The sequence below is a fragment of the Stegodyphus dumicola genome, chromosome 1 (genome assembly GCF_044657685.1).
Source record: "Stegodyphus dumicola isolate Sdum_Otavi_A_Nest chromosome 1, ASM4465768v1".
NCBI lineage: Eukaryota > Metazoa > Arthropoda > Arachnida > Araneae > Eresidae > Stegodyphus > Stegodyphus dumicola.
The window spans coordinates 228,159,810-228,187,748 of record NC_140768.1 but is presented as its reverse complement, the minus strand read 5'-3'; the positions used below and the strand labels follow the sequence as shown (position 1 = coordinate 228,187,748).

The 27,939-nt window shown below is 37.5% G+C and overlaps 1 protein-coding gene across 8 annotated transcripts in view; it reads right to left on the bottom strand.

Annotated features, from left to right (window-relative positions):
* Positions 1–1,255: 1,255 nt before the first annotated feature.
* The window catches only part of LOC118196166 (zinc finger homeobox protein 4-like), a 392,029-nt gene continuing 365,345 nt past the window's right edge, over positions 1,256–27,939 (bottom strand). For all 8 annotated transcript variants that reach the window (XM_035367581.2, XM_085826194.1, XM_085826186.1 and 5 more), the window contains 2 exons: positions 12,914–16,368; positions 1,256–10,111 (listed from right to left, as the gene is read on the bottom strand). In XM_035367581.2, the coding sequence (XP_035223472.2) occupies positions 3,378–10,111; positions 12,914–16,319 (10,140 nt within the window). In that variant the 5' untranslated portion in view covers positions 16,320–16,368 and the 3' untranslated portion in view covers positions 1,256–3,377. The remainder of the gene's footprint in view (positions 10,112–12,913; positions 16,369–27,939) is intronic.

Genomic DNA, 27,939 nt, shown 5'->3' with positions numbered 1-27,939 from the left:
AAAGAATTTTTAATATTACTAAACTTACAAAAATTCAAATACTTGAAACATGAAAACAAAAAGTTAGTGCGGAAGAATTTTTGCATACTCTTTTCTAAGATTGTTTGTTCTTGTTAAAAACATTTCGATATTTATATACCATAAGTAACATATATTAAGCGAGAATTAGCTTTAATTATTTAAAGTTACCGAAGCAATTTCTAGATAGAAATACAATTCTGATATTCTCAAAGAAAGATTATTGTTCTATATTTAATATAAAGTATATATTTTTTTCGAACTAGAATAATTATACAGTATACTCTCGATTATCCGAGCTAATGCTGGGGAAGCAGGTCACGTATAATCGAAAAAACACGGATAACCCAAACTATCATTTTTCATGAATATTGTACGTATTTATGTCTTGAAAAAATCAATAATTTTAATTTGTTTTTGAGAACGTTTAAATGTCTGTCGAATTCACTACGCATTTTTAGAAGTCTTATTATTAAATTAGAATCAATTTCAAAGAAGTCATTGCTGTCTCGGGACTAACGTAATTATCGGTATCGTCTTCGTTAGCATTTTCAGTCCTACTCCTCTGTCTTTCTATTTTTCTGCTATCTGAAACGATATCCATATTACTCAAGCATTGCAAGCCCGGCTGAGTCAAATCGCCATCGAATCATTAATCGATATTTTCTGGATCAGCATTTTCAAATAATTTAACAGTTTGAATTTTTTGGTATGTAACTGTCTCGATTTCTTCACATTTAGATAAAGCTCGGATTATCTATATTAGAAAAAAAAATTGTTCTCCATAATCGAACCAACATTATCGATTTTACTTTCGGACCAAACTTTTGCCATTCCGTGTATGGCATCCGATATAGACTCAGAACTTCATTAAACCATCATCTCGTCCTCTGTAAGACTTATGAGAAAAATGAGGACAGTAGTCGTTTCACTGTTGACATTGTACTTCGGTTCATCGGTTGAATTAAACTGGTAACATTTGGTGGTAAATATTTAGACCTTCCATCCCCCTTTTTTTTTTTTTTTGCAAATTTTGCAAATTCGCGCATAGAGTTTCTATGCGAGTGCTTAATAATCCGTATTATCGAGAGTACACTACACTTGATTTTGGAAAAGTGGCAGTGAATTGTACCGAGATACGTAAGACGAGATACGCCTGAACAGGCAAAAATATAAAAATGATCCATGCAAACAAAAATATATACTATAAGAATGAAATAAAGAACACAACTAAAAACATGTTTCTAAGGATGGCGATTTTATTTTACACAGTTCACTTTATGAACTATTGATACAAGACTTGGTGCAAACATATAAAATGCATTTGCATCTTCCGTCATATGTACAAACAAAAAATAATAAAAACGTTTTCCATACACAAACAACAGGGCTAATGATACAAAAAAAAAAAAAAAAAAAAAAAAAAAAAAAAAAAAAAAATTCACCAGCACATAAAATTTTCATAAATTTTATCAGAAAAATTTAAAGCGCGATTTTTAAGCACAGAACAGTAACAGAAGAAAAGACTAAAAAACAACCATGCTTCTACAAGGCGGACTAAAAGCATGCTTAACAGAGTCATCATGCAAACTCATTTCATTACAAACATTTTTATAAAGTCCCAGTCATTTTAAGGCACTCAAAGATAAAGTAAAAAGCCTTATAAAAATAACATTTGTATTTCCTAGCTTTATTTTTTGAATATAATACCATATTCAAATAAATTAAGTTACGTTTATTTACATTAAGTTGCTGGAAATAACTACAAAGAAATATTATTTACATTGCGTATCGATGAAACATCCAAAATGTTCCCTTGATTGAAAGGAGAAATAATTTAAGTGACATCAATATGTTTTGACTCGAATCTTGATAGATAAGCCCATATTTATAAATGCGGTGCGCTTAACAAATAGCCATTTTAATTCGAATTTTGTCAAGGTGATTAAAAATGCAATATATTTATCAGAATTACTAAATATAAAGATTGTTAACAACAGTTATTTTGCGTCTGGAATTTAGAAAAAGAGTATTAGGGTGTAATTTTATGTAATTAAACTGATGAAGTAAAAAGAACAAAGTTATTTATATATGGCTTTAAAACAGTATTTGATTTCATTTCTCAATAAAATTTTCAAAAATACTACAATGAAACAATATACAATAATAGAGTTAACAATATTTTTACATAACCAAATCATAAAATTATAAAAAAAAAATAATCAATATACCATAACATTGCCATCGAAATAGTAAATACTGTTCATTCACTACAGGTTGTTGTACAATACTGCACTGGGTATTCTAATGTTACATTTACTTGATAAATTTAGAGCAATAGAAATTATATATAAAATTTATGCATAACGATTTTGATACGCCTCAATTTTAAAATATGCTTATAAATTTCATAACATCGTTTTACCCCCTAAGGCACCAAAAGGCATATATTAGAAAGTTTTAAAGTGAAACTAACTAAAGGATTATTGTCATGAGGTAGTTATGTTTTACGTTTGATTTTAGGAGAATACAAGAATGTCTGGGTTTTAGACGAGTTTTTATTACGTTAAAATGAGGTAGGTTATATCAATATATATATGTGTGTATGTATATATACTGAAATAGGCAGTATTTAATCCACTTCCAGATTAATATGTCTTTCCCCCTGTAGTTCATGCCGTAATCTTTGGTATTAAAAGCAAAATTCAACTTTAAATTTTAAAAAAAGTTGAAGATAAATATTAAAAGGAGATTAAAAGTAATGTTAGATGTCATAATTTCATAAAAAATTGCCAAATTTAGAATTGTTGGGAAAATTGAAGGCCTCAGTGAATAGAGCAAAGATTCCGCGTGCAAAATTTTGGGGAAGGGCTTCGGAAGAATAAGTGCATTTAGTGACAAAACGAATAGAAGACAAGGAAAAAAAAAATAGGAATGCCAAAAAAGAAATGCAGAAGAATGCCAGACGAATAATTAGAATAGCCTAGCAGTGCGCAGATGAGTTGCGAAAAGTTGACAAAAAGTGATAAATAAACCTGCCTCTTTATAGTTCTTATTTAAAAGGGAAAAAAATGCTGCGAAAAAAAGCACATGAATTGCTGTTTATATTCAACCCTGCATGAAAAAATGGCTAATAAATTACTAACACAATGATAAATTACATGTACATCGTATGGAATTGCATCGTACGAGTACCAGAAATGTATGTAAGAGTTTGTGCCTCGAGCAAACTCAGTGAAAAAAAAATAGAGTTCTTTTCTTTTTCCGGTCTCTAAATAAAGGCAAAAGTAAGTCCAATTTGCACTACTACAGCTATACAGCATCACAGTTAAAAGGGATTAGGGAGATGGGGAATCTTGTCATAGTTTATTCCTACCTGGATACATGCCTGGGTGGAAGAATGCACCCGAAAGTCCAGCATAGTAGCCTGGAAACCCAGCATACATGTATGGTATCAATCCTCCAGCTTCAGTAGTTGGCATAGGGAAATCTGTCATGTTTCCCACTCGTTGAGATGGCGGATGGACGCTTGTCGCACTGCTATTACCTCCATTCATGACATCTGAAATGTCTTTCTTATCCTCCTTCCGCGGTAACAAGGATTGATTCGTGGTGGATGTTGCTGCACTCTGTGGCTGATGGTCAGTAGACTTGGAATCAGTATTCTCTCCGCCGTTTCCACTGTTATTATTGCATTTGTTTGAACTAGGTGATACTTTAGCATCGACTTTAGAGGTTGGTGTATTAATAGAGGGAGCAGAAGAAACGGAAGTCGGTGAAGAACCAGCCGCACCCATGTTGAGAAGATTTGCTGGACCATTGCTCGCGTTTGGGAATCCAGGTAAGCCCAGTGGCATGGACATACCCGGCATTTGTTGGAGTCCCATCATATGTAGCTGCTGCATCAGACTAGATGGGTTGGCCCCGGATGAGGCAGCAGATGATCCAAGAAGATCACTGTCTTCTTGGTGCAAGTTGTGCTGTGACTGGACAAGTTGATTGAGCACGCTACTAGGAGTGGCTGGAGAGTGGTCAAGTCTGTCCATATTATCCTGACCTTCGGTCAATTTCTTCATTTTTGTTATATGTGCTTTTAGATTATCTAGATGACGCCTAGAGAATAAGTGATCTTGCATACTTGTATTAGAAAACTTTATATTGTACTTTACTTTACAAATGGTGCATTCTTCGGGCAATTTGGGCATGTCCATTTCGTGGCCAAAAGCTTTCAAAAAGGCCAATTTCGATTTTTTCTCTTTAGCCCTTGCATTCTGAAACCAGACTTGGACAACTCTCTTTGGTAAACCGATCTCGCGCCCCATTGTCTCGCATTCAGCCATAGAAGGGGTCTTATAATCTGCAAATATTGACTTCATTACTTTTAACTGAATCGTAGACATTTGGGTCCGAAACCTTTTTCCACCGCCCGAGCCCTGATGCCCAGCATTTGATGGCGATGTTGGATTACTTTCATGAGACATGTCCATATGATCGTCAAAATCCATATTTTCTGTAGATTCGGAGTGCGTCTCAGACCTAGCATCATCACAGCTAACGTAGCTCCTATTCATAGCATCTTCGCAGCTTTTGTCGCTCAAGTTAGTAGGAGCTCCATCACTGCTTTTCTCAACGTCTACGCTAACTTTGACAGGTTTGCTGAGGTCTAAAGGCGTATCTCCTGCTTGACCTGGAGCTTTCTCAGTAGACTGCTTTTGGGGCTTCATGCTTAAATCCGCAACTGGACTACTCCTTGCTTCCTTCGCAGCATTGTTAGTCGTGCTCAATTCGTCAAGGTACTTTTTGAGCGAATCTTCATAATACTTCTTCATAGAGCTCTGCACAGAGTCAAGATTTTGAGTGGTAAAATTAGACACTGAAACTGCAGGCGTTGTGCACGAAGAAAATGTTGGATACAAACTATTTTTCACGTCCTCAGAAGCATTGGATGCTGTTGGAGTTTCAGGATTCGAATCCATTTCACCATCGGGTAAAGAATCAATATTTATGTCTCCCCTCGTGTACTGATCAGCATGTCGAGTAGCAAGATGAGACTCTAGGGCAGATCTAGCTTTGAATAAAGCACGGCAAAATGGACAACGTTTATGTATAACTTGTTGATGAGCTCTAAACTGACCCTTCCTTTCTCTAGCCCGCGTATTCTGAAACCATACTTGAACCACTCTCTTTTTAAGACCTACTTCTCTCGCAATATTTTCAAGCATTTTTCTGCTAGGATTACTTTCAATCTGATATTTTTGGTATAAGTAATCTAATTGCTCAGGTAGTATTGTTGTTCTAAGTCGCTTGTCTTTGGGCTGGTCTCCGCATTCTTTCATTTCTTCTTCTTCGGATAATTTTCTTTTTAGTGGAGGTGTTGGAGGTTGCTGAGCCTCATATTGTAAAATACCAAACGAAGAATTCGGCGAATAATTTGGGAAGAGATTTGGGTTCATGATATGCACAATCTGATGTTCTCTCCATAGATCAAAACGTGGAAAAGATAAACTACACTTATCACACCGATACGTTCCATTCTGGCCAAATTTATCCACCGTCCTATTAGTGATTGAGGATGTATCAGACACACTACTTCCTTGCGATTTTTCATCCATAATTGCCGTTGCAGCTTTCATTTGAACGGCTATGGGATTCTCGTCTTTAAAACAAGAACTCTTTTGATGTTTAATAAGCTCGTAGTATCGCTGGAAAACTTGTAAGCATTTTTTACACTGATAATTGAGACCCGGAGTTCTCTGAAATTTTCCAGCACTATCATCATCGGTGTTAATCGGTGGCTGGTTCTCGTACACTTTACGAGCTTTCTGTCTAGCGTTCTGGAACCACACCACAATCACTCGAGGACTGAGGCTCAACAACTTTGATAAGTACTCCAAATCATCATCTTTTGGATATGCGTTGGTCTCGAAAAATTCCTGGAGTACTTTGATTTGGTAATCGGTGAAACGCGTTCGATTAGCTCGTTTACCACTGCCAGTACCACCACCGGCTGAGTTGGAACCACAATACGAAGGGCTATTAAAACCCCTCGGAGAATCAGACGTAGGCGGAGAGGTTGATGCTGAAGGTGCAATGGGACCAGTGATGGAAGAAACAGAACTGAAGTTGATGGACGGCTGGGGTGAAGGAGTAGAGGACTCAGAGTGCATGACATGGACCTCTCTAGCAGCCTCATCTTTGACGCTTGTATTCATCAAATCAACGGCAACCATAGATGAATGAGACATGGGTACGGATACGGGTATAGATAATGAAGAAGGTGGAATTTCAGGCTTAGATGCGGGTACTTTTTCTTCCTGGATATGAGGCTGATATTCATTTTCCTGCTTATCTTTATCCTCTTGGGATGAATCTGTATCATCAGCTATACTACGCCCATCTTCGCTTTGATTCGTAGAATCGGCATCTACTTTCGATAAATAATCGTTTCTGTTAATAGGCACAACTTTTGCTTCTCCGGTTTTCTCGTATTCTTCTAAATTCAGGAACGTGGAGGGTGGGTTGTTAAAATTATAAGGTGAATCCTTATTACGCTGCCTTTCTTTGAACAAGGTATTTCGGAACCAATGTTTGATGACTTTAAGAGGTAATCCAGATTTATCTGACATTTCTATTAACTGCTCTTCGGTGGGTGAATTATTAATGTCAAAATATGTTCGAAGTATTTTTAATTGTTCGTCATTTATCCTTGTTCTAGCTCTTTTCTGCTGCTGTGCTTGAGCAGCTGCCGCTGCAGCAGACTGTTGTTGTTGATGATGCATCATCTTTTGCTGAGCAGCAAAATAGCTGGAATCTACCCCACCAGGCATCATAGGATGATTAAATGCAGATGCCATAAGAGGGTCCATTGGTGGTGGTAACAGCACAGGAATCAAAGGTGGATGTAGATTCATGGCTGCAGCGGCTGCAAAAGGCATGTTTAGATTCATACCCATCGGAAGTCCCATTCCCAGGCCCATGCTCATAAGTAGTTGGTTAAACTGCAGCTGAGCTGCCATCTGATTAGCTGTTACAGAAGAAGGAACATCAGATAACTGAGATGGTATACTTGTAGTTGGCGGTGTCACAGATGGTATCTGCTGATTTGAGGAACTAGCGGAAGAAGGTGTCTGACATAAAGGAGTTTCAGAATTCACGCTGGGAGTAGGAGGGCTTGTATCATTCAAATTTTCATCACATACCGGTGGTAACAATAACTGATCAGCATTCCTTTTGTCATAATCAATCCTAAAACTATCAGCAAACTTCTCTAGGAATTCAAAAGGTACTATTTCTTTATGAATTTCTTCCCGGTGAGTTTTTAAGACCCAAATGCTTGTAAATTCTTTAGAGCAAATGTGGCATACAGATCGATTGATTTCCGGTAGATCTGGAATGTCTTCTTTACTCTCATCTTCCATTTTAGTCTCATCACTAGATGGCGCATTCTTCATTTCTTCGATTTTCGTATCGTCTTTATTTGGTTCTCCACATTTGCTTTGATTTTCTCTTGACTGGCTTTCTTCAGTTTCTTTCCGTTCAACCTTTTTCCGCCTTTGATTGTTTTCGTTGAACTGCATGACAACATCAAAGCCGAAACTTTCTATCAAATGCTTATACACCAAAGGCCTTGGTCGAGGAAACGGACATTTAGGTCTCATAGGCAACTGATTTGATATCTGACTAACTTGAGGGCTTAACTGTGGAGGGGTAGCATTTGCTGAATCTGTTATAGGTTGGTACAGAAGAGATGGTTTTTGTTGGTCATCCTTGTCTCCGCATATAAGGCGGTTGGAGGATTGCTGACCTGTTGGCATGGGGGTAGGTGGGGGAGGTGGTTGGACAGTTGCTGATGCTGACACAGGAGTGCTCCTTCCCATACTGGTTTGTGGTGGTGGCGGATTGAAAAAGCAACATAGCTGTTGATGTTGCATGAGTGAATCGTGAGACATGAAAATCGCATTACATCTGGAGCAATTGATGAGAGCTTGAGACGACACCTGAGACTGTAGAAGGACGGGGGGCTGAGGAACAGGTGGCGCAAGGCCCAAAGCTTGCGCCATGGATACTGCTGCATCAGTCGACAAGTGGAGCTGAGGAGAGGCACTGGTGATAGTGGCAACCGCAGACGAAGCTGGGGTGCTCTGAGGAACTTGTGTCAGATCTGGGATCTTTGGAGCTTGGACAGAAGAAGGAACACTTGTGGCCGGGCCCGACACCTGCGAGGTCTGAGGCAGCATTAAAGAGGAACTTTCATTGGTCATAGCCGGTGGATGAACGAGCATTTGTGAATGAAGTTGTTCGCTCGAAGATTGTTCTGATCTCTCAATCAGTGGAGCACTTAGATCGATCTGTCCCGTCATAGCTAATTCATGCAACTTAGAAGCTCGAGTCTGGTGAAGAACAGACCGCACATGAATGTCAAGTGTTGAACCCTGGCTGTAAGCAACTTTACAAATGTTGCATTTGAATGGTTTCTTTTCAGAGTCAGATACACAAGAATTATTAGGCGTTGTGCAAGTGCTAGGACTACTGACAGGGGCGGTAAAAACTGCGGTGCCACTAACAGCAGGACTACTAGTAACAACAGTTGAAGATGAAGTGCTATTACTGTTATTTTCTTTCATACTTAATTTAACTTTATGCAAATGTGAAACGGAATTATAATGAACTAAAAGAATATTCTTTTGAGTGAATGATTCCATACAAATATCGCATTTAAAAGGTCTATTTGGATCAAGATACTTTTCCATAGGGTAACTCATTTTTTCTCCTTTCCTATGCAATAATGTTTTATTATGGCTCGTCAAGTAACTCTGCCTAGTAAATGCAACTTTACAACGGTGACATTTATACTTTCTATTAGGATCATTATAGCTATCTTCAGCCATACTTTGGCTATTTATGTAATCTTCAAGCACATCTTGGTTGCTTCCAGTACCTTCCGGCAGAAGTGACTCCCCAACTTCAGAATGATCACACTCCATATCACGAATTGGTGAACTCTCCTTATCAGCCCCTACGTCCATTAAATCCTCTACAACCTCCATATCTTCTCGAATACTTTCCTTCTTCAGTAATTCTGTTGTTTGTGGATCTAGTACTCCACCACCACCACTAGACAATAGAGGGTTATTCGCTAAGCTTGCTTTGTATTGTTCTAGTTGTTCTTTGGTCATGTCAGTATGAGCTGTTTCAACGTGTTTCTGAAGAGCTATCACAGATCGAAAACTGCGACCACAGAGCACACATTTGGTAGCTGCGCGTATCATATGATACTGAGAATGCAGTTGAAGTTTCTCCAACGTCTTGAAAGCCAAACTGCATTGATTGCAACGATATTTATAGACATGGCGATCTGAAACAGCGAGCAAAGGCCTTTTAAAATGGGTATCTCTGAAATGATGCTGCACAGCAACGATGGTATTGAAGAATTGCATGCACCCTTTTTTCCAGCACTGATATTCCAAACCTGATGGTGTAGGCTTCAGTTCCATATGACCAAATTCATTTTGATGATTAAACAGATCATCCATGTTGAAAAACGTTTTATTGCAGAAAGAACAACTCAAATCCTCACCCGTTTCCTCTACGCTACGTTCTTTATTTTCAGGCGAAGCCTTTCCATCTGGATCAGGGTTTTCAACTTTAGGAGTAGGAGGATCTTCTGATTTTGGTTTCGTTTGTTGGTTGCTTGATTTAGACTCAATATTAGACATGTCTACCATTAAAAGAAGACGCTGCACACCTTCTTTGGTGACGTTGTGCACATCCATCAAGTGGTTCTCCAGAGCACCGATGTCCTTACATCCTTCTTGGCACAAAGGGCAAGGAATGGTGTTCGTTTGAGGCAAGTGCTGCGATACTACATGCATTTGTATTCGGACTTCAGTATTACTGGTGTAATTGCAGAAAGGACATCGATGCATCTGCTCCGCGTTCGGACTGCTTTCACTTGTAGGACTAGGTTTTGACTGCTCAAGTAATGCTTTCTTTAATCTTGAATCGGATAACGACTTTTCTTCAAGCTTTGGCGTACTTGCTTTCTCTTCAACTTTCGGAGTTTCTTCTTCACTGAACTCTAACATGGGCGTATCTGAAAAACAAGAAACAAAATACATATACACATATCAAAATATATAACATTAGCTATCCTTATCCGCAATACCTTTTTGCTGTGAATATTTATAACAATAAACAAGAGCTTAAAATTTTCAAAATTAAGATTTTTAATTATTTAAGTTGCAATTTTAAATGCATTATTGTTTACTATGCATTTGTACCACACTTGTTACTGCTTTCACTGTTTCTTCAATTGGATTAGGTTTTGAATTGCTTTTTACTTTGTATTTTTTCATTATATGTTAAATATACATATATATATAATGATATGATCTTAAATTCACTTAGTGCGAAATCGAGTTATTGTACTACTTGCGCAATTGCTGCAAAGTAAGTTAATAATAATTTATTTACTAAAAAATATTGATTATATTATCTCCTAAGATTAATTTTAGTAGAATTATCTTAAAAGAGTGAAACCATACTTAGTAAGTTCAATTTCGAAAAATGTTTTAAAGTAACTTGAATGTAAATTGTTTACATTCAAGTTACTTTAAAACATTTTTTGAAATTGAACTTACTAAACATTCAAGTTACTTTAAAACATTTTTCGAAATTGAACTTACTAAGTATGGTTTCACTCTTTTCAGATAATTCTACTAAAATTAATCTTAGGAGATAATATAATCAATATTCTTTAGTAAATATATATAATGATATATATAATGATATACACATCTATACATACATAAGCAAAAGCTGCGAAATTTCAAATTAAGATGATATTCATTATCGAAGATGAGCAGTATGCTGCGAAACTATGAAAGTTTTCCCTTTATGATTTTTTAATGTTTATTTTCCTAAAATATTTATTTTAGGGTCTTGGAACAGATTACATCATAATGATTAATTAAATTAAGAACATTATTTTTTTCTATATTCATAAATTTTCTACCCCCATCACAAATATATTACTCCTTTTTTCAGCAAAAAAATTAATTAAGTAATAAAAAATCAAATGATTTTTAAAAATTTCAACTTTCTCACACACAATTTACTTCTATGAATTTAAATAATTCTAAAAATTAGAAATTAAAAAATTTTGATTTCTTTCCGCTAGTTTTTATATGGTTAATTTATTTACTTTAACAAAATTTATTCGTATTAATTTTAATATTTAATTTAATAAAACGAAATTTATTCCTTTTTAGTTTTACAGGCACAAAACACTCAGCTCGACTTTTTTCTAAACAGAAATCTTCAACAGCCACAATCCACTCAACTCGACTTTTACTTAACAGTATTCTCAAGTAAGGAGGTTAGAATAAATGGAGTAAGCCTCTCGCGTGTGTCACGTACAATGAAATTGAAGTCATGAAACATCAAGGTATGACGTCACGACTTATCATGGCTGCTGCTATAAATGGATTTCTGGTTGGTTTTGCATACATTTTGATCGGCGTGGTCTACGCGTTAGCTACTCATCATTGAACGTTTACAAGCCTCCTGTTCCGATTTCAATATTAAACATAAACAAATTTCTATTTAGTACAGTACAAAGTCCGAGATCCGGACTCGTCGGGACTTTGGCAATCCCGAATTTGGGATTTTTCCGGACATTAGATCATCAATTTAAATCTAGTAAGGTAGCATGTAGAAATTATAAAATTAAAAATATAAAATCGTGATTCATGAAACTGTAGGATTCCCCACTGTGTAATTCTAAGTTATAGTTGAGTGTGAAGAATCTCAAGAACTAGTAGGCGAATAATCGCTTGAGTTCGTGTACAAGAAACAACAAGTAAGAAGGGTGAAATAACCCTTTATTATTCCAATTAAAGTTTAGCAAAACTCTGTCTTGGAGTTGTACAATAAAGCCGACACTTGGGCTTGAACTTAAGAGACGAAGAATTAAATTAAACTAATTTTACCTAAAGAGATATAACCGAAGCTATCAAGATTCTAACAGAGTTGGCCCCGTAACGCTAATTGAGTGCGAAGCTATCAAGGGCCTAAAGTACGGCACAGCGTAATAATAACTTACGAGAGAGTAGCCTAAAAAGGCGGACGCGTGCAGCCAGAATATCTGGTATCGCTCTCACTATAGAACTTCGCGGTCAAATGCCGCTGTTCCTCATTAGCATTCAGACGTAATTCTAAAACTACGTTCTGGGCGGAAGTGGTAAGTTGAATTTAAGAATCGATAGGGCAGGAAGTTTAACTCAAAATTTAACTGTTAATAAAATTAATATAATTCTTACAAAATAATGAAGCATTTGATATAGCAAGAAAATGAGATTGCATTGCGACCGTAACGTAATGAAACAAAATTTAAAAACAACTAAATCTTAAAACACTAATAAGTGGATGGGAATCCAGCAATATCAATCAAAAAAATATTATACTTTTCTTTTAACTTAACTTCTGAAGTTAACTTCAATTAAGGCGCAAAGAATATTGCACACTGCGTTTGTGACAAATGCGGTCATTGCAATATGAATTAAAATAATACATAATTAAAACAAGTATTTTATCATTGAGATTTAACGCTTAGTGGCGCTCGTTAAGTTGTGGGATGAATATGTAGCTAGTTAAGCGTTAAAGAATCTTACCCATTAAAGCCACGAAACTAAAACAATTATCATACTTCAATATCACATATATAACACAAATGCCCCGTTATTACTTCTGTCTTACAAAAGTTGTTACATTATATCGAAAGATGAATAAAATATTTACTGTAACGTACTTTTTCTAATATGAACGTAATTGGGAAAGTTGATAAATAAATATATATTTTAGATCTTAATAAGTGTAGGGAAAAACTGCTACATACCCACATCCGCATCAAAGATAATTTTTTCATTTCCTTTCAGCTCTTTAACAAGAACATAATCTCTCACATCTTCATCGATTTCTCGGCCTTCTGTCCTCAGCTGCATCTGTCGGAAGTTTTCGTGCCGAAGATGCCGTATAGAATGGACGTGTTGAATGAGATTGAACTTTGCTTTTGTGGAGAAATTACACAGCCTGCAGTGGAAATAATGCGCTTCTGCTTTCAGGGAATGAACCCCCATTTGGAGATGAGCAAATATCCTTGCATTTGCTTCATGACGAGGATTTGCATTATGTAACTGAAGTTTGTGAATACTGTTCGTATAGTAGTCACATGCATTACATCGCACTTGAACAGGATTGCTAACATTGGCATACTTTAGCTTCCATTCTGTGCTTGGACCACCTTCCTTTACATGGTTAACATGCTGCAAACGTTGGAGATGTTTATCTGTTTTGCAATGTAACTGGAAATTAGCCTTTAAATTCGTCTTATATGTACATAACTTGCAAATATATGTACCCGCAACCACCATTAGAACTTCTTCTTCTCTCTGACGCGTTCGATCAAGTTGAGCGTGCTGGTTTAGAGCTTCGATGGTATCGGCAGAATAAACGTGGCAAACGCAACACTGGAAAAGCTTCCCGTTTTCATCATAAGGAACATCAGGACGCAGCGATGGGTCAGGATGGTCAATGTCCAAGGTGGGTGGCACGCTAAGATTTAAAGGCGCACCTATTGGACCTTTCCCACTAGCTGCGGCTGCAGCTGCAGCTGCTGCAGCCATGGCTCTCTGTTGTTGCTGTTGGGTGGCCATCATGAGCAATGCGTGATTGTAAGCCATGTCAGCTATTGCTGCTTCTGGTTGCAACTGGGAATCGCAAGGCAGTAAGAGTCCAGGATGGAACTGAAACATAGGATCTATCACTTGAGCTTGGGCCTGAGCTTGCGCTTGGGCCTGTTGAAAAGCTGAAATCTGCTGCATGTGTTTCACGTTCTGCTGAAGGACCATCATATTATGATTATGTTTTTCGCTTGTCATGTGAATACGGAGATTGCGGGCCACATTTGTCTCGTAATTACATACGTCGCATCTCCATGTGGCTTTTGGCTTATTGGTGTTAATTGGCTTTTTAGCGGCGGCTTCAGCAGCTGGTGGGGTAGGCATTGAAGGTGGAGCCGAGAGAGGTTGGGGAGGCATAACATGTTCAGCTTGAAGATTTCCGTTTTGCAATTCTTGTACATTATTGATATGCTTATCAGACTGCATATGGATACTGAGATTGCCTTTTGTCGTAGTAGAGTAGTTGCAAACCTCGCAACGGTAAGGTTTGTAACCGCATGTATACGTTTCCCCACGAGCCAACCTCGGATGAGATTGATTTGTGAGACAGTAGATGCAACTCATGTCGTTTTCAGGATGTTTTTCTTTCATGTGGATTTCAAGAGTTTCTTGATATTTATAGTGCCAGTTGCACTTAGGGCACTTGAGCGTCTTGCATGAATTCCTAGAATGCATCATAGTCATATGACCACCCAATGATCGGGATGAACCTAGGATCAAATCGCATTTCGGGCATTCGACTCCATTCGTCCGCCCATCCGGATGTTGAGGACATATACAGACAGGACTACTTGTAGTCGGCGATGGAGAAGGAACTGTAGATAGTAAAGGACTCGGAACAGGATTATTCTTTGGAGACACCCTGGACATGCCAGGAGACATGCTCTCTTGACTACCGGCACTCGTAGGTCGGTCCAAAGAACCCACTGACACAGCCGACGATATGGTAGGATGGGGGCTGTAATCGAATGGGTTTAACCTAAGATCTTGATCATCTTGTGCCATATCACTATTATTCTGGCCATTATAGCATGTGGTTTTGCGCTCCCTTGGTGACAAAGATGATACAGAGTCGGCCTCTGCAGCGGCCGCGGCAGCTTTCGCGAGTTTTTCTATTGTCACCAGGTCCTGCAACTCTGGTGCTAAGGCCTCATTGCTGTCGGCGGTAAGTAAGGAACTGGTAAGAGCGGGCGTGGTTCTCATTTCGGCCCTACTGTTGGAGACGCTTGGTTTGATCTCAGATAATGCCGCCACAGGACTTGAGACGGCAGAGACCAAAGTTGTGATAGCCGAAGAGCCATAGCCCCCAGCCACTGCACTGGACACGGCATTCAGCAGATTAGTCATAGGATCCGAAGATCCGAAGGAACTGGTACATGAGCTCTGCAATGACTGGGCATAGACATTACTACTCTGACTCCCGGCGCTGTTCTGAGCTATAGAACTAGGAATAGGTTCTAGGAATGATAAGAGAGGTTCTTTCTCTTTCCCGACACCCTGTATGATTGCCGAAGTGTTCTTTTGAGACATAATATTTTTCTCCTCATCATTCAGATTTATATTATGCTCGCCCATAGCGTGGGCTACGAAAGATTTAGCATAACCAAATGAAAGTTTGCACATAAAACACATCAATATAGGTTTGATGGGTACAGAAGAATAGTCTACCATAGGAAAGTTAGCTTTATTGACACTAGATGGCCTCTTCTGAGAACCAGCTTCGTCCAATTTGCTAGCATTAGTAGTAACTGTAGTTTCACTGGCTATATTGCGCACTGTGAAAACCCTAAAACTGTGCATAACAGGGACATCAGGAACTTTATTTTTTTCTTGCAGGAAACTGTACGCTTGTCCGTACAGAGCATTGTACAATGCAGGATTTCTAGCGATGTGTAGAGCATTCACCATGTGAGGAATAAGCTGCGAAGATGTTGGGATCCTCGCAGCCGCTTCTTCAGCAGCTCGCGTGAGCAACTCATCACTTCCCTCATCATCACTGAGCTCAGAGTCTCCGGCCGTCTCCAGGATGAAGGCGGACCCATCCCGGTTATAGACGATTTTTCCGGTGAAATTCTCCACGTCGCTAGCGGAGCTATTAGACAGCTCATTGCAGAAGATGCTGCTGGAGGCCCCGACTCCCGCGGACGGGTAGTGCGAGGTAGGAACAGAACAAGGTCTACTACTACCACCACCGTCCGTGGAAGGAGGGGTGGTCGTCGAACTCAGTCCCACGTGCTGCGACGCCTCACACACGTGTTCCAGGTAATGGTTTGTAGTGTGAAACTCCCGCCCGCAGGAATCGCATTTCTTGGTGAACTTCGGGCAAGGAGTTCGTGAGGAACTTGATGGACGTTCAGGAACCCTCGTTTGTTGCTGAAGGTCGGCGATAATCGCCGCCTCTTGACCTTCCTCTGGCGTCATGTCACCCTCTAACACCGAAGGCGTCGCTGTCGCCTGGTGATGGTGCTGTAGTAGTTGGTCCGCTGAGGAGTCGCCTGACTCCCGCTTAATGTGGTGTTGCTGTTGTTGGCCGGTGTCCACGGTAGGAACATCTGTATCCATGCTGCTTCATGAATGTCTGCTATGTCATGGTCGTGAGTCCCATCCACCACTGCAAACAGAAAAAAAAATCACATTTAAAATTCTACGCCTTATTAAGATTATACAGTACAGAAATCTTAAACAAAATTAAAGCATTTAAATAAAATAGATAAGATGAACTATTTTACATAGGGAAGTGTAAATGAATATAATCAGGAATTGCAAAATAACATTTGGGGAATTATTTAACTAAAGAGACTTTTTCAGATGCTCGAAAGGCCATTTCTTATTGAAGAATATCCAATGCCGTTTTATATACTAAACAAGTTTTATTAAAATAAAGTGAAGATTCATTTTATTTTACTAAAACTGTTTATCAGCCTAAAATATAAATTCAAATAATTTAGTATTTTCTAATAAAGTATTTCTCCCGCCTTCTTAGCATGCCCTCGTGGCGTAATGGTCAGCAGACTCGGCGCGTTCGAGAGGTCCGAAGTTCGAGTCCCGGCGATGGCATTGCTCATTTTTCACGTCTCTCAGCATCAAAATAATCCTAATGACTCTACAAAGGATAAAATTCTTATGATTATCAAAACCTTTAATCAACTGTATACACAATCTTACAAATGCTGTTTCTAATAGAAATGATTTTCCAAATATTTATTAATGTTAGGAATAAGACAGCTATCAGATTTTTGACATATACAGTTTTAAAAGAGGTTGAATATATGTCTTAAAATTAAACTAGCAATAGCCCTTAATTCCCCTTTTCTATTCTGAAAACAGTAACAACTTTTCTGGACTGCGTCATTTCTAGATTAATCTATGTCACACGTCTTGCATAACGCTGACGACGTAGCTAATTCGGAACCTGAATTCAAAATTTCGAGAACTGAAACCTTTTTCTCAATAAGCAACCTAATCCAAAACCTTTTCTTGGTAAGCCTCCATGTTGGAACTTAGCACTTTAGCTTCTATCGCTCTTCCTTTCAAGATGCTGTTTCGGTCTGCTCTCTTGCATCGCAACAGTATCGAAAACGTAAATATTCTTGAATAGGCACGGTTAGACTGCCAAATAAATTATGGCTGCAAATGTCGATTGGCTGCAATTGTCGACAGAAAGGTAGTTGAATTATCTTACTCGGCTACCAAATTTCCTCTTCAATATGGATCTACCTTCTAAGCCATTGCTACATCTTTTTGATCACACACAAACCTATATACAGGTAGAAAGGGAGGGAGGCAGAGAGAGACAGCGCAGGGAGGTAATCTTCTACATATCGACAGCTTCTCAGTGTTATATATAATTTACACAACTTCAAATGATAAACGAAAAAAATTGTAAGTAACACAAATATATTTTTCAAGAAGTGAAACAAGGCATTAAAAAATTGAGGAAGGGCTTGAGTATTTTTCATGTTTCCCTTCCCCAGGATCTTTGAAAACGTCTAAATGGAAGACTGTATAAAAATTGGGCAACGAGATGCATCCAGACATCACCATCAAACAATATTAAAGCAAAAATCCGTTATTATTTTCAACAAATTGCGTACAAATAGCGCGAAATCACATACTTTTAGACATTAAAAAGCGCTTTCGTCTTCTGCTACAATAGGCATCGGAGTTAACGCCTCCTAAAAAAGACTCCCGCCAACTTTTCCACTTAAGGCCCAAAGGGAAAAAGAAACTATTAAAGAGTGAGAGCGAAATAACAAGCACAGACAAGAGCGGTAAAAAGAAAGAGAAGCCCTAAAAGAGAGCCCGGCGATCTTCTCGGACAAAAGCGGCAAGCGCGTAGTTAGTTGTAATTGCATCAAAATGACTCGAGTTTCAGTCCACCCTCTAATGGTCGACTCGCTAAACCAGTTTACCGGTTGTGGTGCTCGGCCATCCGGTTCGACAGTTGGAAAAGAGAAGACCCGAAAGACTAGCTTCAACACTCTGCGGTAATTTGGCATGCATAACGAGCAATGCGTGCGCTACGCAGAAAGCAACCATACCCAGGCAATACACTGTTGTCCACCATCTAAATATGAAGAAAAGCATAAACAAGCATTTTTGTGTGAAACAACTCCATTATACATGCGGCTAGGTACAATGCCTTTTAGAACCGTCAGATATAATCATAAATTGGCGTAAAGGGCGTTGCATCTCAACTGGGAAGTTCGAATCAGAATGTCTACTTCCCCCCCCCCAACAGCTACAAAAAAAGGGAAAAAAAAAAGTCACCTCTTTTTTATATGCCGCAAAAAAATCTTGTTTGAAGCTTGTGCATGAATTTTAACCAACAATTCAATAAAACTGTGCCGATTAGGGTAATTTGAAAGAAAGAAAGGATATTCTCCCCAAAATTGCAATGTTTTCATAAATTTTGTTTGAAAAAGTTGAAGGAAAATTTGCTTTAAAATTAAGCAATACCTCAGGAATATACATGCAAATCTGTGCATTTAGATTCCAAGTAGCTTTCAATATTCTACTTGTGGAATGGCGATTTACATCGTTCACGATTAGATGGCATTTTTCCCTCAAAACTTTGGAATGGGAAAACAAAACATTATTAGAAAAAACGTTCATGTTCAATAACAATCGGCAGAAACTGAATAATGTTTCGTCAAACAGAGCAAGCACATGCAAAGACCATTATTTTTAGTTTCACCCAATTTTAGCATGATCTGTTTTTGAGGCTACGGCTTTCCTACACATATCTCAGGATTTTTTTAAATACTAAAAATTTTGGGGGTAGATTTTTCTGGAAGAAAAGCATACATATTTTACGTCTAGTACATTATTTCCTCTTAAAAAATGGACGGTTTTATTTGCTCCAAAGAGCACAGCTTTTACAGGAATTCAAAACACTCGTTGAATTACAGGTGTGTTTTATCAGTCAAAAAGTAAAGTACACGTACGAAATATTACACATAAAACATCTAAATAGCGCATACACATACTTATGTTCTTTTCTTTACATGCATGTTGTTGTGCATTATATGCATGTTAGGTATCTGAGTGTATTTATGCAAGTACAGCTTAAAGCAAGGTCGGCACCTGTGTAACTATGTAGGCATATTAGGTTTAGCCGTGTCTAACTGCTAAACTTCCGCACCGGGTGGGATTCGGAGGAATAAAAACACTTCCAGGCATTGGTCCGAAAAACCTCCCACTCATTTTTGCCCTTCATCAACCTTTCGACAGGAATTCGGCTCGGTGCGTATTTTTTGCCATATACCATATACAATTACCAACATCCCTGCCTTCTCCGAGATTCAAACCAGAGTCCTTCGGTGCGACAGTCAGCGTCACTAACCACCGTCCCATCTGCGCAGCTGTTTATTTATACAGGTACAGGAATAAGCGGGCGACACCAGAATTTCATAATAGGTTATACAAGTATAGGCCCACCTCACTAACTATATGTAGCTCCGCCACAGTTTTGACTTAAGTTTTGAGGGAGAATACTCCATCCCACCTTTCTTTCCCTACCACCAACTATTCGAGAGCAGTTTCGGATCGCCGTATATTTTGAGTACTCCCTTGCCGCACAAATACTATGCAGTTACAAACATCTATGCCTTTTCTAGGATTCGAACCCGCCTACATAAACATAAACATAAGGAAATGTTACATAAACATAAGAAAGTTAGGAGGGGTAATAATTTTTAAAGTTTTCAATTAAAGGAAAGTTTTAAATCTGCAATAAATGAAAATCAAATTTAATAATAATTTTGAATCTTGAGGTTCCTTTTTCTCAATATTATTTGAAGAAGGGGGAAACGTGTAACAGTTCAGATTTTTAACATTTTTACAGATTCTTTTTTTAAAAAAAATCAGATATTTGTAGAAGAGAGGTTTCCTTCAAGATTTTACTGAGATACACACGCTAAGCATGGAATGCTAAATTATATCCACAAAATTAATAGTGCGGCAATCAGGGCTGACACACCTCTAATTGAACATCACTAAAAATTAATCTCCCCGATGTTTTACGCTAAACTATTATTTTTAAATTTTTATTTATTTATTTAAAAAAATGATGATTTAAATATTATAAGAGATAAGAACGAATAAGAGATAAGAACGAATGGAAACTGCAATTTCTCTACGCAATACTACCAAAAAAAAAAAAAAAGAGGAGGGGGGGGGGAAGAGAGAGAGAAAGAGAAAAATCTGTTTGGAATTGCAAAACTTCTCTATTCGGCAGAGATCCAAGCACGACTGTCCCGGATCGGAGATGACAAAGTCACGTGTTTCGAGGGTGGAAGGTGCGTCTCCTCAAAGCATCCACCCCTCGCCAGTGAAGCAAGGAGACAGAGAGGGGATATCTAAAGGAGAGACGAATTTCATGCATGGCGGACGATCCTAATTGTGTCGGCTAATAGGGATGAAAGCATGCCGATGGAGTGGCTTGAATGAGAGATGCGCATCCCCCATTTATCAATGTGACAGAGCTCTCTCTTAACATTTTTTCACTCTTCTTTTTATTCATTTCCCTGCGCTTTTTATCGTCAGCCCGATTTAAGGAAGCGAATTTTCCTTTAGTGCTTATGTAGTCGTGTCGAAGATTTAAAGAAAGAACCTTTAATCCGAAAAACAAATGGCCCTTCCTTAGCGAGGATTATATCTTCCGGAGAAGATGCTTATAGATTACTCTGAAGTCTGATACGATGGATGAAATTCACTACCGCTAGGCAGCACAGAAAATGACAGCCTACACTACATTCTTCTGACGAATAACACTACAGGGTGTTTCATATTGAATGAGACACAAAGAATATAGTACAAATTCTGTAACTCATTTATTAAGCGGAAACGATTTAATTCTAAAACTAGCAATTATACAAGTTGCATCTGGCACCAGCGCAAAATCTTCAGATTACGAAATCGCCGCTAGACGCACTGTTAATCAAAATGGCGTCATCCATACAGGAGAAAGCATACTGTGTTTTGGAAAACGGCGAAACATCATCGTTTATCGTCATCGTTAAAGATATTTTCGTACGAGATTTGTGAAAAACCAGCGTAGCGTCACGATATCGAACGGTGGGTGAAGCATTTCCAGGCTGATTGTGTAAATAAACCAGCCCAGAACGAATAGCAGCCCAAACCGAAGTGGTTGAATAAATTCGTCAAACGTTTATAGGAAATAACGGTGTGGCATGTGCTACGGAAACATCTACAATTCCGGTCATACACACCTTTCAGACGGTGCAGGCGTTGGCAGCTTCCGACGACAGCTTTCTGTGAGAATTTGCAAGGAAAGCTTGAGGTAGGTGCTTTCGCGAACAGACTTGTGTTTACAGATGAAAAAACACTTCTCCCGTTTCTGAGAAAGTTAATCGCCATAATTTACGATTTGGGAGCACAGAAAATCCACACGGACATGCGCGTGATTCTGCAGGTGACGTTTTCTGCGTCATCTCTAACATCTATGGTTTGCGTCTTTTTTTTCTGTGAACCGATTATCAGAATGATTGTTCCCTTTTTGGAGGAAGTGATCCCCGCCTTCATTCTGCACGGTGCTCCACTACATTGGCATAACAACGTACGCTAGTAACTGAACCTCAGTCTACGCCCAAACGCTGGATTGGTCGTGTTGGGTCAAACGGTATGCCATTGGTTGGTTGGCCACCGAGATCCTCAGATCTAACTCTTTGTGATTTTCTTCCTATGGGATTTTGTTAAAGACAAAGTGTTTGTGCCTGCACTTCGCCAAGACATACAGGAATCAAAGCAGCGGATAAAAGAAGTGCTCGAATCACTAACAAAGGATATTTTCCCACGAGCGTGGCAGAAACTAGAATACCACTTAAGCTGCTATCACACATCGGTTTGTTTCGGAAGGACAACTGTTTGGAACAATTTTTCTGCTTTGTCACAACAGCTAATCACCATAGATCGCTTTGTGGTTAACACTGGGGAAACTGGTTCCCCACTACAAACAAGCTGATAGCATTCGAAGCTGATAGCTGTTTGAGTGAAAACGAACAAATTGCTTTTTTTTTTTTTTTTTTTTTGGAAAGGAAGGATTTCACTAGTAAACGCAGAAGAATTGTCCGAAACAGTTGTTCGTGTGAAATAAACGCCGTGTGATATGGGCCTTAGATATTTGCCGTGTCATCGGAAGGGCACACATAGAACATCTATAGAAACTTGGATAACTATAGTTTCACATTTCGTTTATCAAAATAAAGTAATTACAGCGTTCACGGGTATGTTTTCTTTTTGCCTTGTTCAATATGAAACAGCATGTATTAAATGCGTTGTCTGATTTCAGTTGCATTTTATTTTGGAGCAACGGACTCATGTGTTTTTAAACAACCACTCAAATCAGCTGTTAAAACTTTTATTTTCCTCATTCACTAAAATTACAAATAACGAATGACAATAATAGCAAACCTTTCTCGAAAATATCACACATAATTCTTATAAACAGTAACGCAGTTAGTTGATTTGTTAGTAAATATAGCATAAAAATCAACACAAATATTCATATTCTTAGTAGAATAGAAGGAAAAAACTGCATATAAGTTTTTAAAAGCTAAAAGTTTCTGAAACTATTCTTTCTCTGTCACTTTTCAGAGGATGATATTTCCAGTCAAACTTGAAAGTTTTACACATTGCAATGAAAATGAATACGGCTTACTCTAGACAGTTTATTTCATTCAAGATTTATTTTATTCTATACAATTCAATTCTAAGTCTTCAATCTTATTCGATAGTGACAAAATAAAAGGAATTCACATGAAATGGTATCTCTCCACGTAAACAGAACAAGTTGAAGATAATTCTTTGTTATCTACGTGATTTACAGCTGAAAGCTATTAAAACATTTGAACCAATATCAGAAAGCTTTCTAATCGTTTTAGCTCAGTTGATTTAGTTTCACGAGAATATAATTTTTTACTCAATGCATACCACATACTTATAGCAATTCGGACAGCTCTGTAGCTAAAATATATATAATCAGATGAATATACAGGACAGAATTATGAAAACATAATTACAAATGATAATCAAATCAGAGCAATTACAATTAATCAAATAAATAATTTCATTAAGACATAGATCTCACGCAAGAAAACGTTTAAGGTAAAGCGGGGGGGGGAATGTGTTAAACTAATTTAGTTTTATCAGAATTTAGTATACCTTCGGACTAAATTTTCTCATAATTATTCTCTTTATTTCTACCGTATTAGCAAAGAATAAGTAACCACTTTCAACGCACATAATCCCAAATAACACAAACTTGAATATTCGGTGAGAAACAGATAAATTTATTTTCATATAAATATTCCCGAAGCAGCTTTAATTTTTAAATCCATAGTCTGACCTTAGTTATTGGTTAAGCGCATGGTAAACTAACGACGTAAAGCTCAAGCCGAATTACAACCGCAATATTAAATTTAGCAGGAAGCACAAATGATAACCTTTGAGGATTACGTAAAATACCCTGAAGGGTAATGCATGTGTAAATAAACCGTTCGAAATTGTAAAGAGCCACGATAGCAAGAAAAAAACGCCGCTAGGCAGAAAAACGTTTTCCGCAGTACGCCGACTGTCAAGATCTCCAATCCCTAAACGCGAACGGGACAAAAGTTGGCGAACACCGTCTCCAATCATGATGTGACACTGGCACACACAGAGATATTACCCGCCGCCGGCAAGGTCACCATCACTGTTCGGGTCACTGACCAAGCAGGGTTGCTGCAAGACCAAAGGACTCTCTCCAACCCATTGTTCGCGAGGTGGTACATTATAGTAGAATCGTGACAGTACCGAGAAATGTGTCAATTCGATGTGGAAATCTCGCTATGACGATGACAATGTGATTTAAATTAATTAGGGGTCGCGAACGCGCTCAGAAATCTACATAAATGAGATCAGACTTTCGTTCTTAAGAAATAAAACGGCAAGGCTAAAGAATACCATTTCTTCAGATAAAGATTACGCAAAATTTAGAAATTTTCAAAGAACTAACTCTTTTCATTTTCAGGTTTGCAAATTCGTATTCTAACTAAAACTTGAAACAAATTATATGATCCAATACAAACACAGAAAAGGATGGATACTGTGTCAAATTTATACTAAAGCACAGGTATCTTTGATTCTGCTAAGATGATCATGTTTTCCAGATATATTAAGGAACGGTTCCAAATCTAATACATAATTTAGACTAAATATGATTTTTAGTAGAATTTTTAAAATAATAATTAATCTTGATATTTACTATTAATTCGGGTTCGATGCGAAAGGAAACATTCCCAGTACATACTAAACCACAAAATTTGCTTTAAGGACAAATAACGGTAGTTAGAGGAAACCTAGGAAGGAGAGAATTCTTTTCTACTTTATAGATCAGGGAACGGTAGTTAGAGGAAATCTACGAAGGAGAGAATTCTTTTCTACTTTATAGATCAGGGATAATTAGACAGATATAAAATAATCAAAATGAAAGAAAAAATGCAAAATGAAAATTTAATAAAAGTCTCTTCTCAAATTGGAGTAGAAAAGACATTTACGATGGATACTTTAAAAAGAGTGTTATTATTTTTACTTTCTTGTGTAAGCCGCCCAGACGGGAAAGTGGTTAGTTATAATGACTGACGTACTGACGGGCACGGGTTAGAATCCCGCAGATGGCACAGATGTAAATTATCTGTCCGTTCAAAGAGGTAACGGTGGCAGCATAATAGGTGCCTCCATAATAAAATGATAACTTCTTCTAGCCTTAGTAGTGGCTTAATCCTGAAATGGCTAGTGTTTGCCAGTATTTTTTTTTTTTTAATGTGAAAGCGTCTAGATTTTATATTACGCCCAAAAGGTTTTTTTATCGTTTTGTATGTTACCTTTAATTATGAAATATTATGTTATTCGCACTTAAACCATATGAAATTCAATTCAACAGCAACATCACAAAATATTTAAAAACAGCGAAACAGCATATCTTTAAAATTTCCGATACAGTCTCGTGCGCTGGAGATAATCCCCCCCCCCGTAGAGTGTTGCCATTGCTCGCTTGAAATCGTTTCGTTGAGTTTGTTCGTTAAAGTTTTACAAAATACGAAATACACAAGAAAACAAATTCTAAATTTGGGCTTCCAGATGCCCATATTCGGGTGGAGACGTACATCATTCAAAATTTGATGGCTCTAGGTAGTGTTGTTTTATCACAATGCGAGAGACACACATACATTTACGCAGATTCTTCATTATTTAATTTCTTTAAACGGCTCTAATATTTGATGAAAATTAAATAAGTAATTCTCCCTTTATAGCCAATCAAGGCAAAATGCCAAAGCGAAATTAATAACCCTTCTGGGAAAATTGCTTCTTTGGGCTATAAAAGAAGACATACAAAACAATAAACTATACAGCAAACCAAAATAGCCATCACTTAAGCGCAAAGAAAAGTGTGTCGGATAACGCGAACAGAAACACTACACGACTACAAAAGAATCTTTCAACAAATTGATCAATACATTAAATATTCTAAACTAATGTAGGAAAAGAAAGAAAATCCTGATTAAAAATTTTTACATCTCTACGCAAAATAATTCGAGATGCATTAAAAATCGTATAATAATTGCAAAACTCTTCAGCGGAAAGTTGAGTGATGCTCACCTTCTGACAAAAGCCGATATCAAAACAATGGAGAACGAATCCGTGACACATGCTCGTTTTAATCAAACCTTACCTTAAAAAAAAAACAAAGCCGCCGCTTCTATCTGGTAAAAATAATTGCTGCTCTTGTGATGCCTCCCTGAAATGACGTATCAGATTGTTTTTTTCTCCCTCTCTTTCTTTTTTCGCATCCAAAAGAGCGGGTGGCATTAAATCAAAGCTGGTCAAGGTAAAGAGCTCGCCAAGCGGACAGGGCTCGCCAAGAAACAATTAAATGATAATTCCGTGTCGTCCATATTCATCCAAAGGGGTGGGTGTCGCGCACGCACTTCCGGCGCTTCAATTCATCAGCGGTTCGTGGCCTTCAGATTGCTCGTAATGATCAGGACTGTCCAATGCGCGACACTCAGAGATGCAAGTCGATTACGCGATGGGAATGGATTGAACAGACCGTGAGGATTCTTCTTCGTCTACACTTCTGGGGAGGAATCGAAAGGCTGTTGTTCTCAGAAACCGTTGAGAACTAACTATCTACTCTGAAGTAAATCATAATAGTTTAATAATGGTACTTCTTGTCTACCGACTTTTCCTGTTACAACCGCAATAAAAAAATGCCAATTCGATTAAAATATTTTATAACGACGTCATTAAATTTATTACAATTGTTACGAATTTTATGTCAAAATTAAGTTTATCATTTAATAGCACAATTAATTCATTAATTACTTTTTACAATCTAATCGAAGATACTACTTTTGTCTGTCTGTCTTTTCTTTTTTAAATCTAAAAAAAAGATACGTCATAAAGATAATAAGATTTTAATATTATTTGAGATTAATATTTTTTCAACATAATAATAATTTCCTCCCCCCTTCAAGAATATACCGAAAATGGAAAGAAAAAGAGGAGGGGGGTCGTAACATATCCATTTGAGATATGAATTTCCATGTTCACATACATGCCTGCGTGCATCATATACACATCCATAAAACGGCTGGAAACTGTACATATATATCTAAAGCAATTATTATAAAAAGCAATATCTATTTGAAAAAAAAATTTTTTTAAAGATTATCCTATTTCAGGAAGATTCTGTAGGGCAGTAAAATGGTTGCATGTTAATTGGATGTGAACAAAATCAAGGCTCGATAAGGAAATTTCTTCTAAAGTCCTACTTTGTCCCCGAAGTTTTAATTTGATTTATTTAATTACTCTTAACAACAGTCTCAAATGTAATAGCTCTGTGTTCTAGTTTTGAAAGTCGATTTTTATAACAATTTTTTGCGTTTTATGTAAATATAATCAAGAGATGAAATCTGAAGACCATAATTCAGATTTAATTATCATCTCTTGATTATTTAATTAATTTCGGAAGATGCTGCCCTATTTTTATAACGTATTATCTTAATTAAAATTTTCTCAACGTTTGCTTATAATACGATGTAGCTTTTGCGGAAGATGAAGCTAATTAATTTTTAGTCATAGCCGAGAAAAACTACTGCGTAGATCGGACTGGAGAGAAAATCACAGTTGCCTCGATGGTTAAAACTATATTTTTATTTTTCACAGGAACAATTATTCAGAAATACATTTCTGCTTAAATTGATACAACACAAGGGGTGATAAACGCGCTCCACATTTTCTGTATATTTTGTGTACGCAGTTTAAATTTTAGATACTGTAAAGGCCCTTATTTTCGCGGGCCTAATTTTCGCGAAAGTGAATATATCGGTGATTTCGCGAGCTGAAAATTTCGCGAATTTTATATGAACAGAACCGGAAGTAAAAAAAATTTCAAAAGGACCTAAGTAAAGTTTAAAAAAAAAAAGTATTTCGCGAGGCTTAAATTTTCGCGATTACGACGGGCTCGCGAAAATTAAAGCCTCGCGAAAATAAGGGCCTTTACAGTAATCGAAAAAGCAAAAAGACGTTTACTTTCCTTGAGAGAGCAAGGAGCAAAAGAGTGATGCGTAATAATTGCAGTAGTATTTATAAACTCGGAAAGTCTTTGTTTTAATCTCGA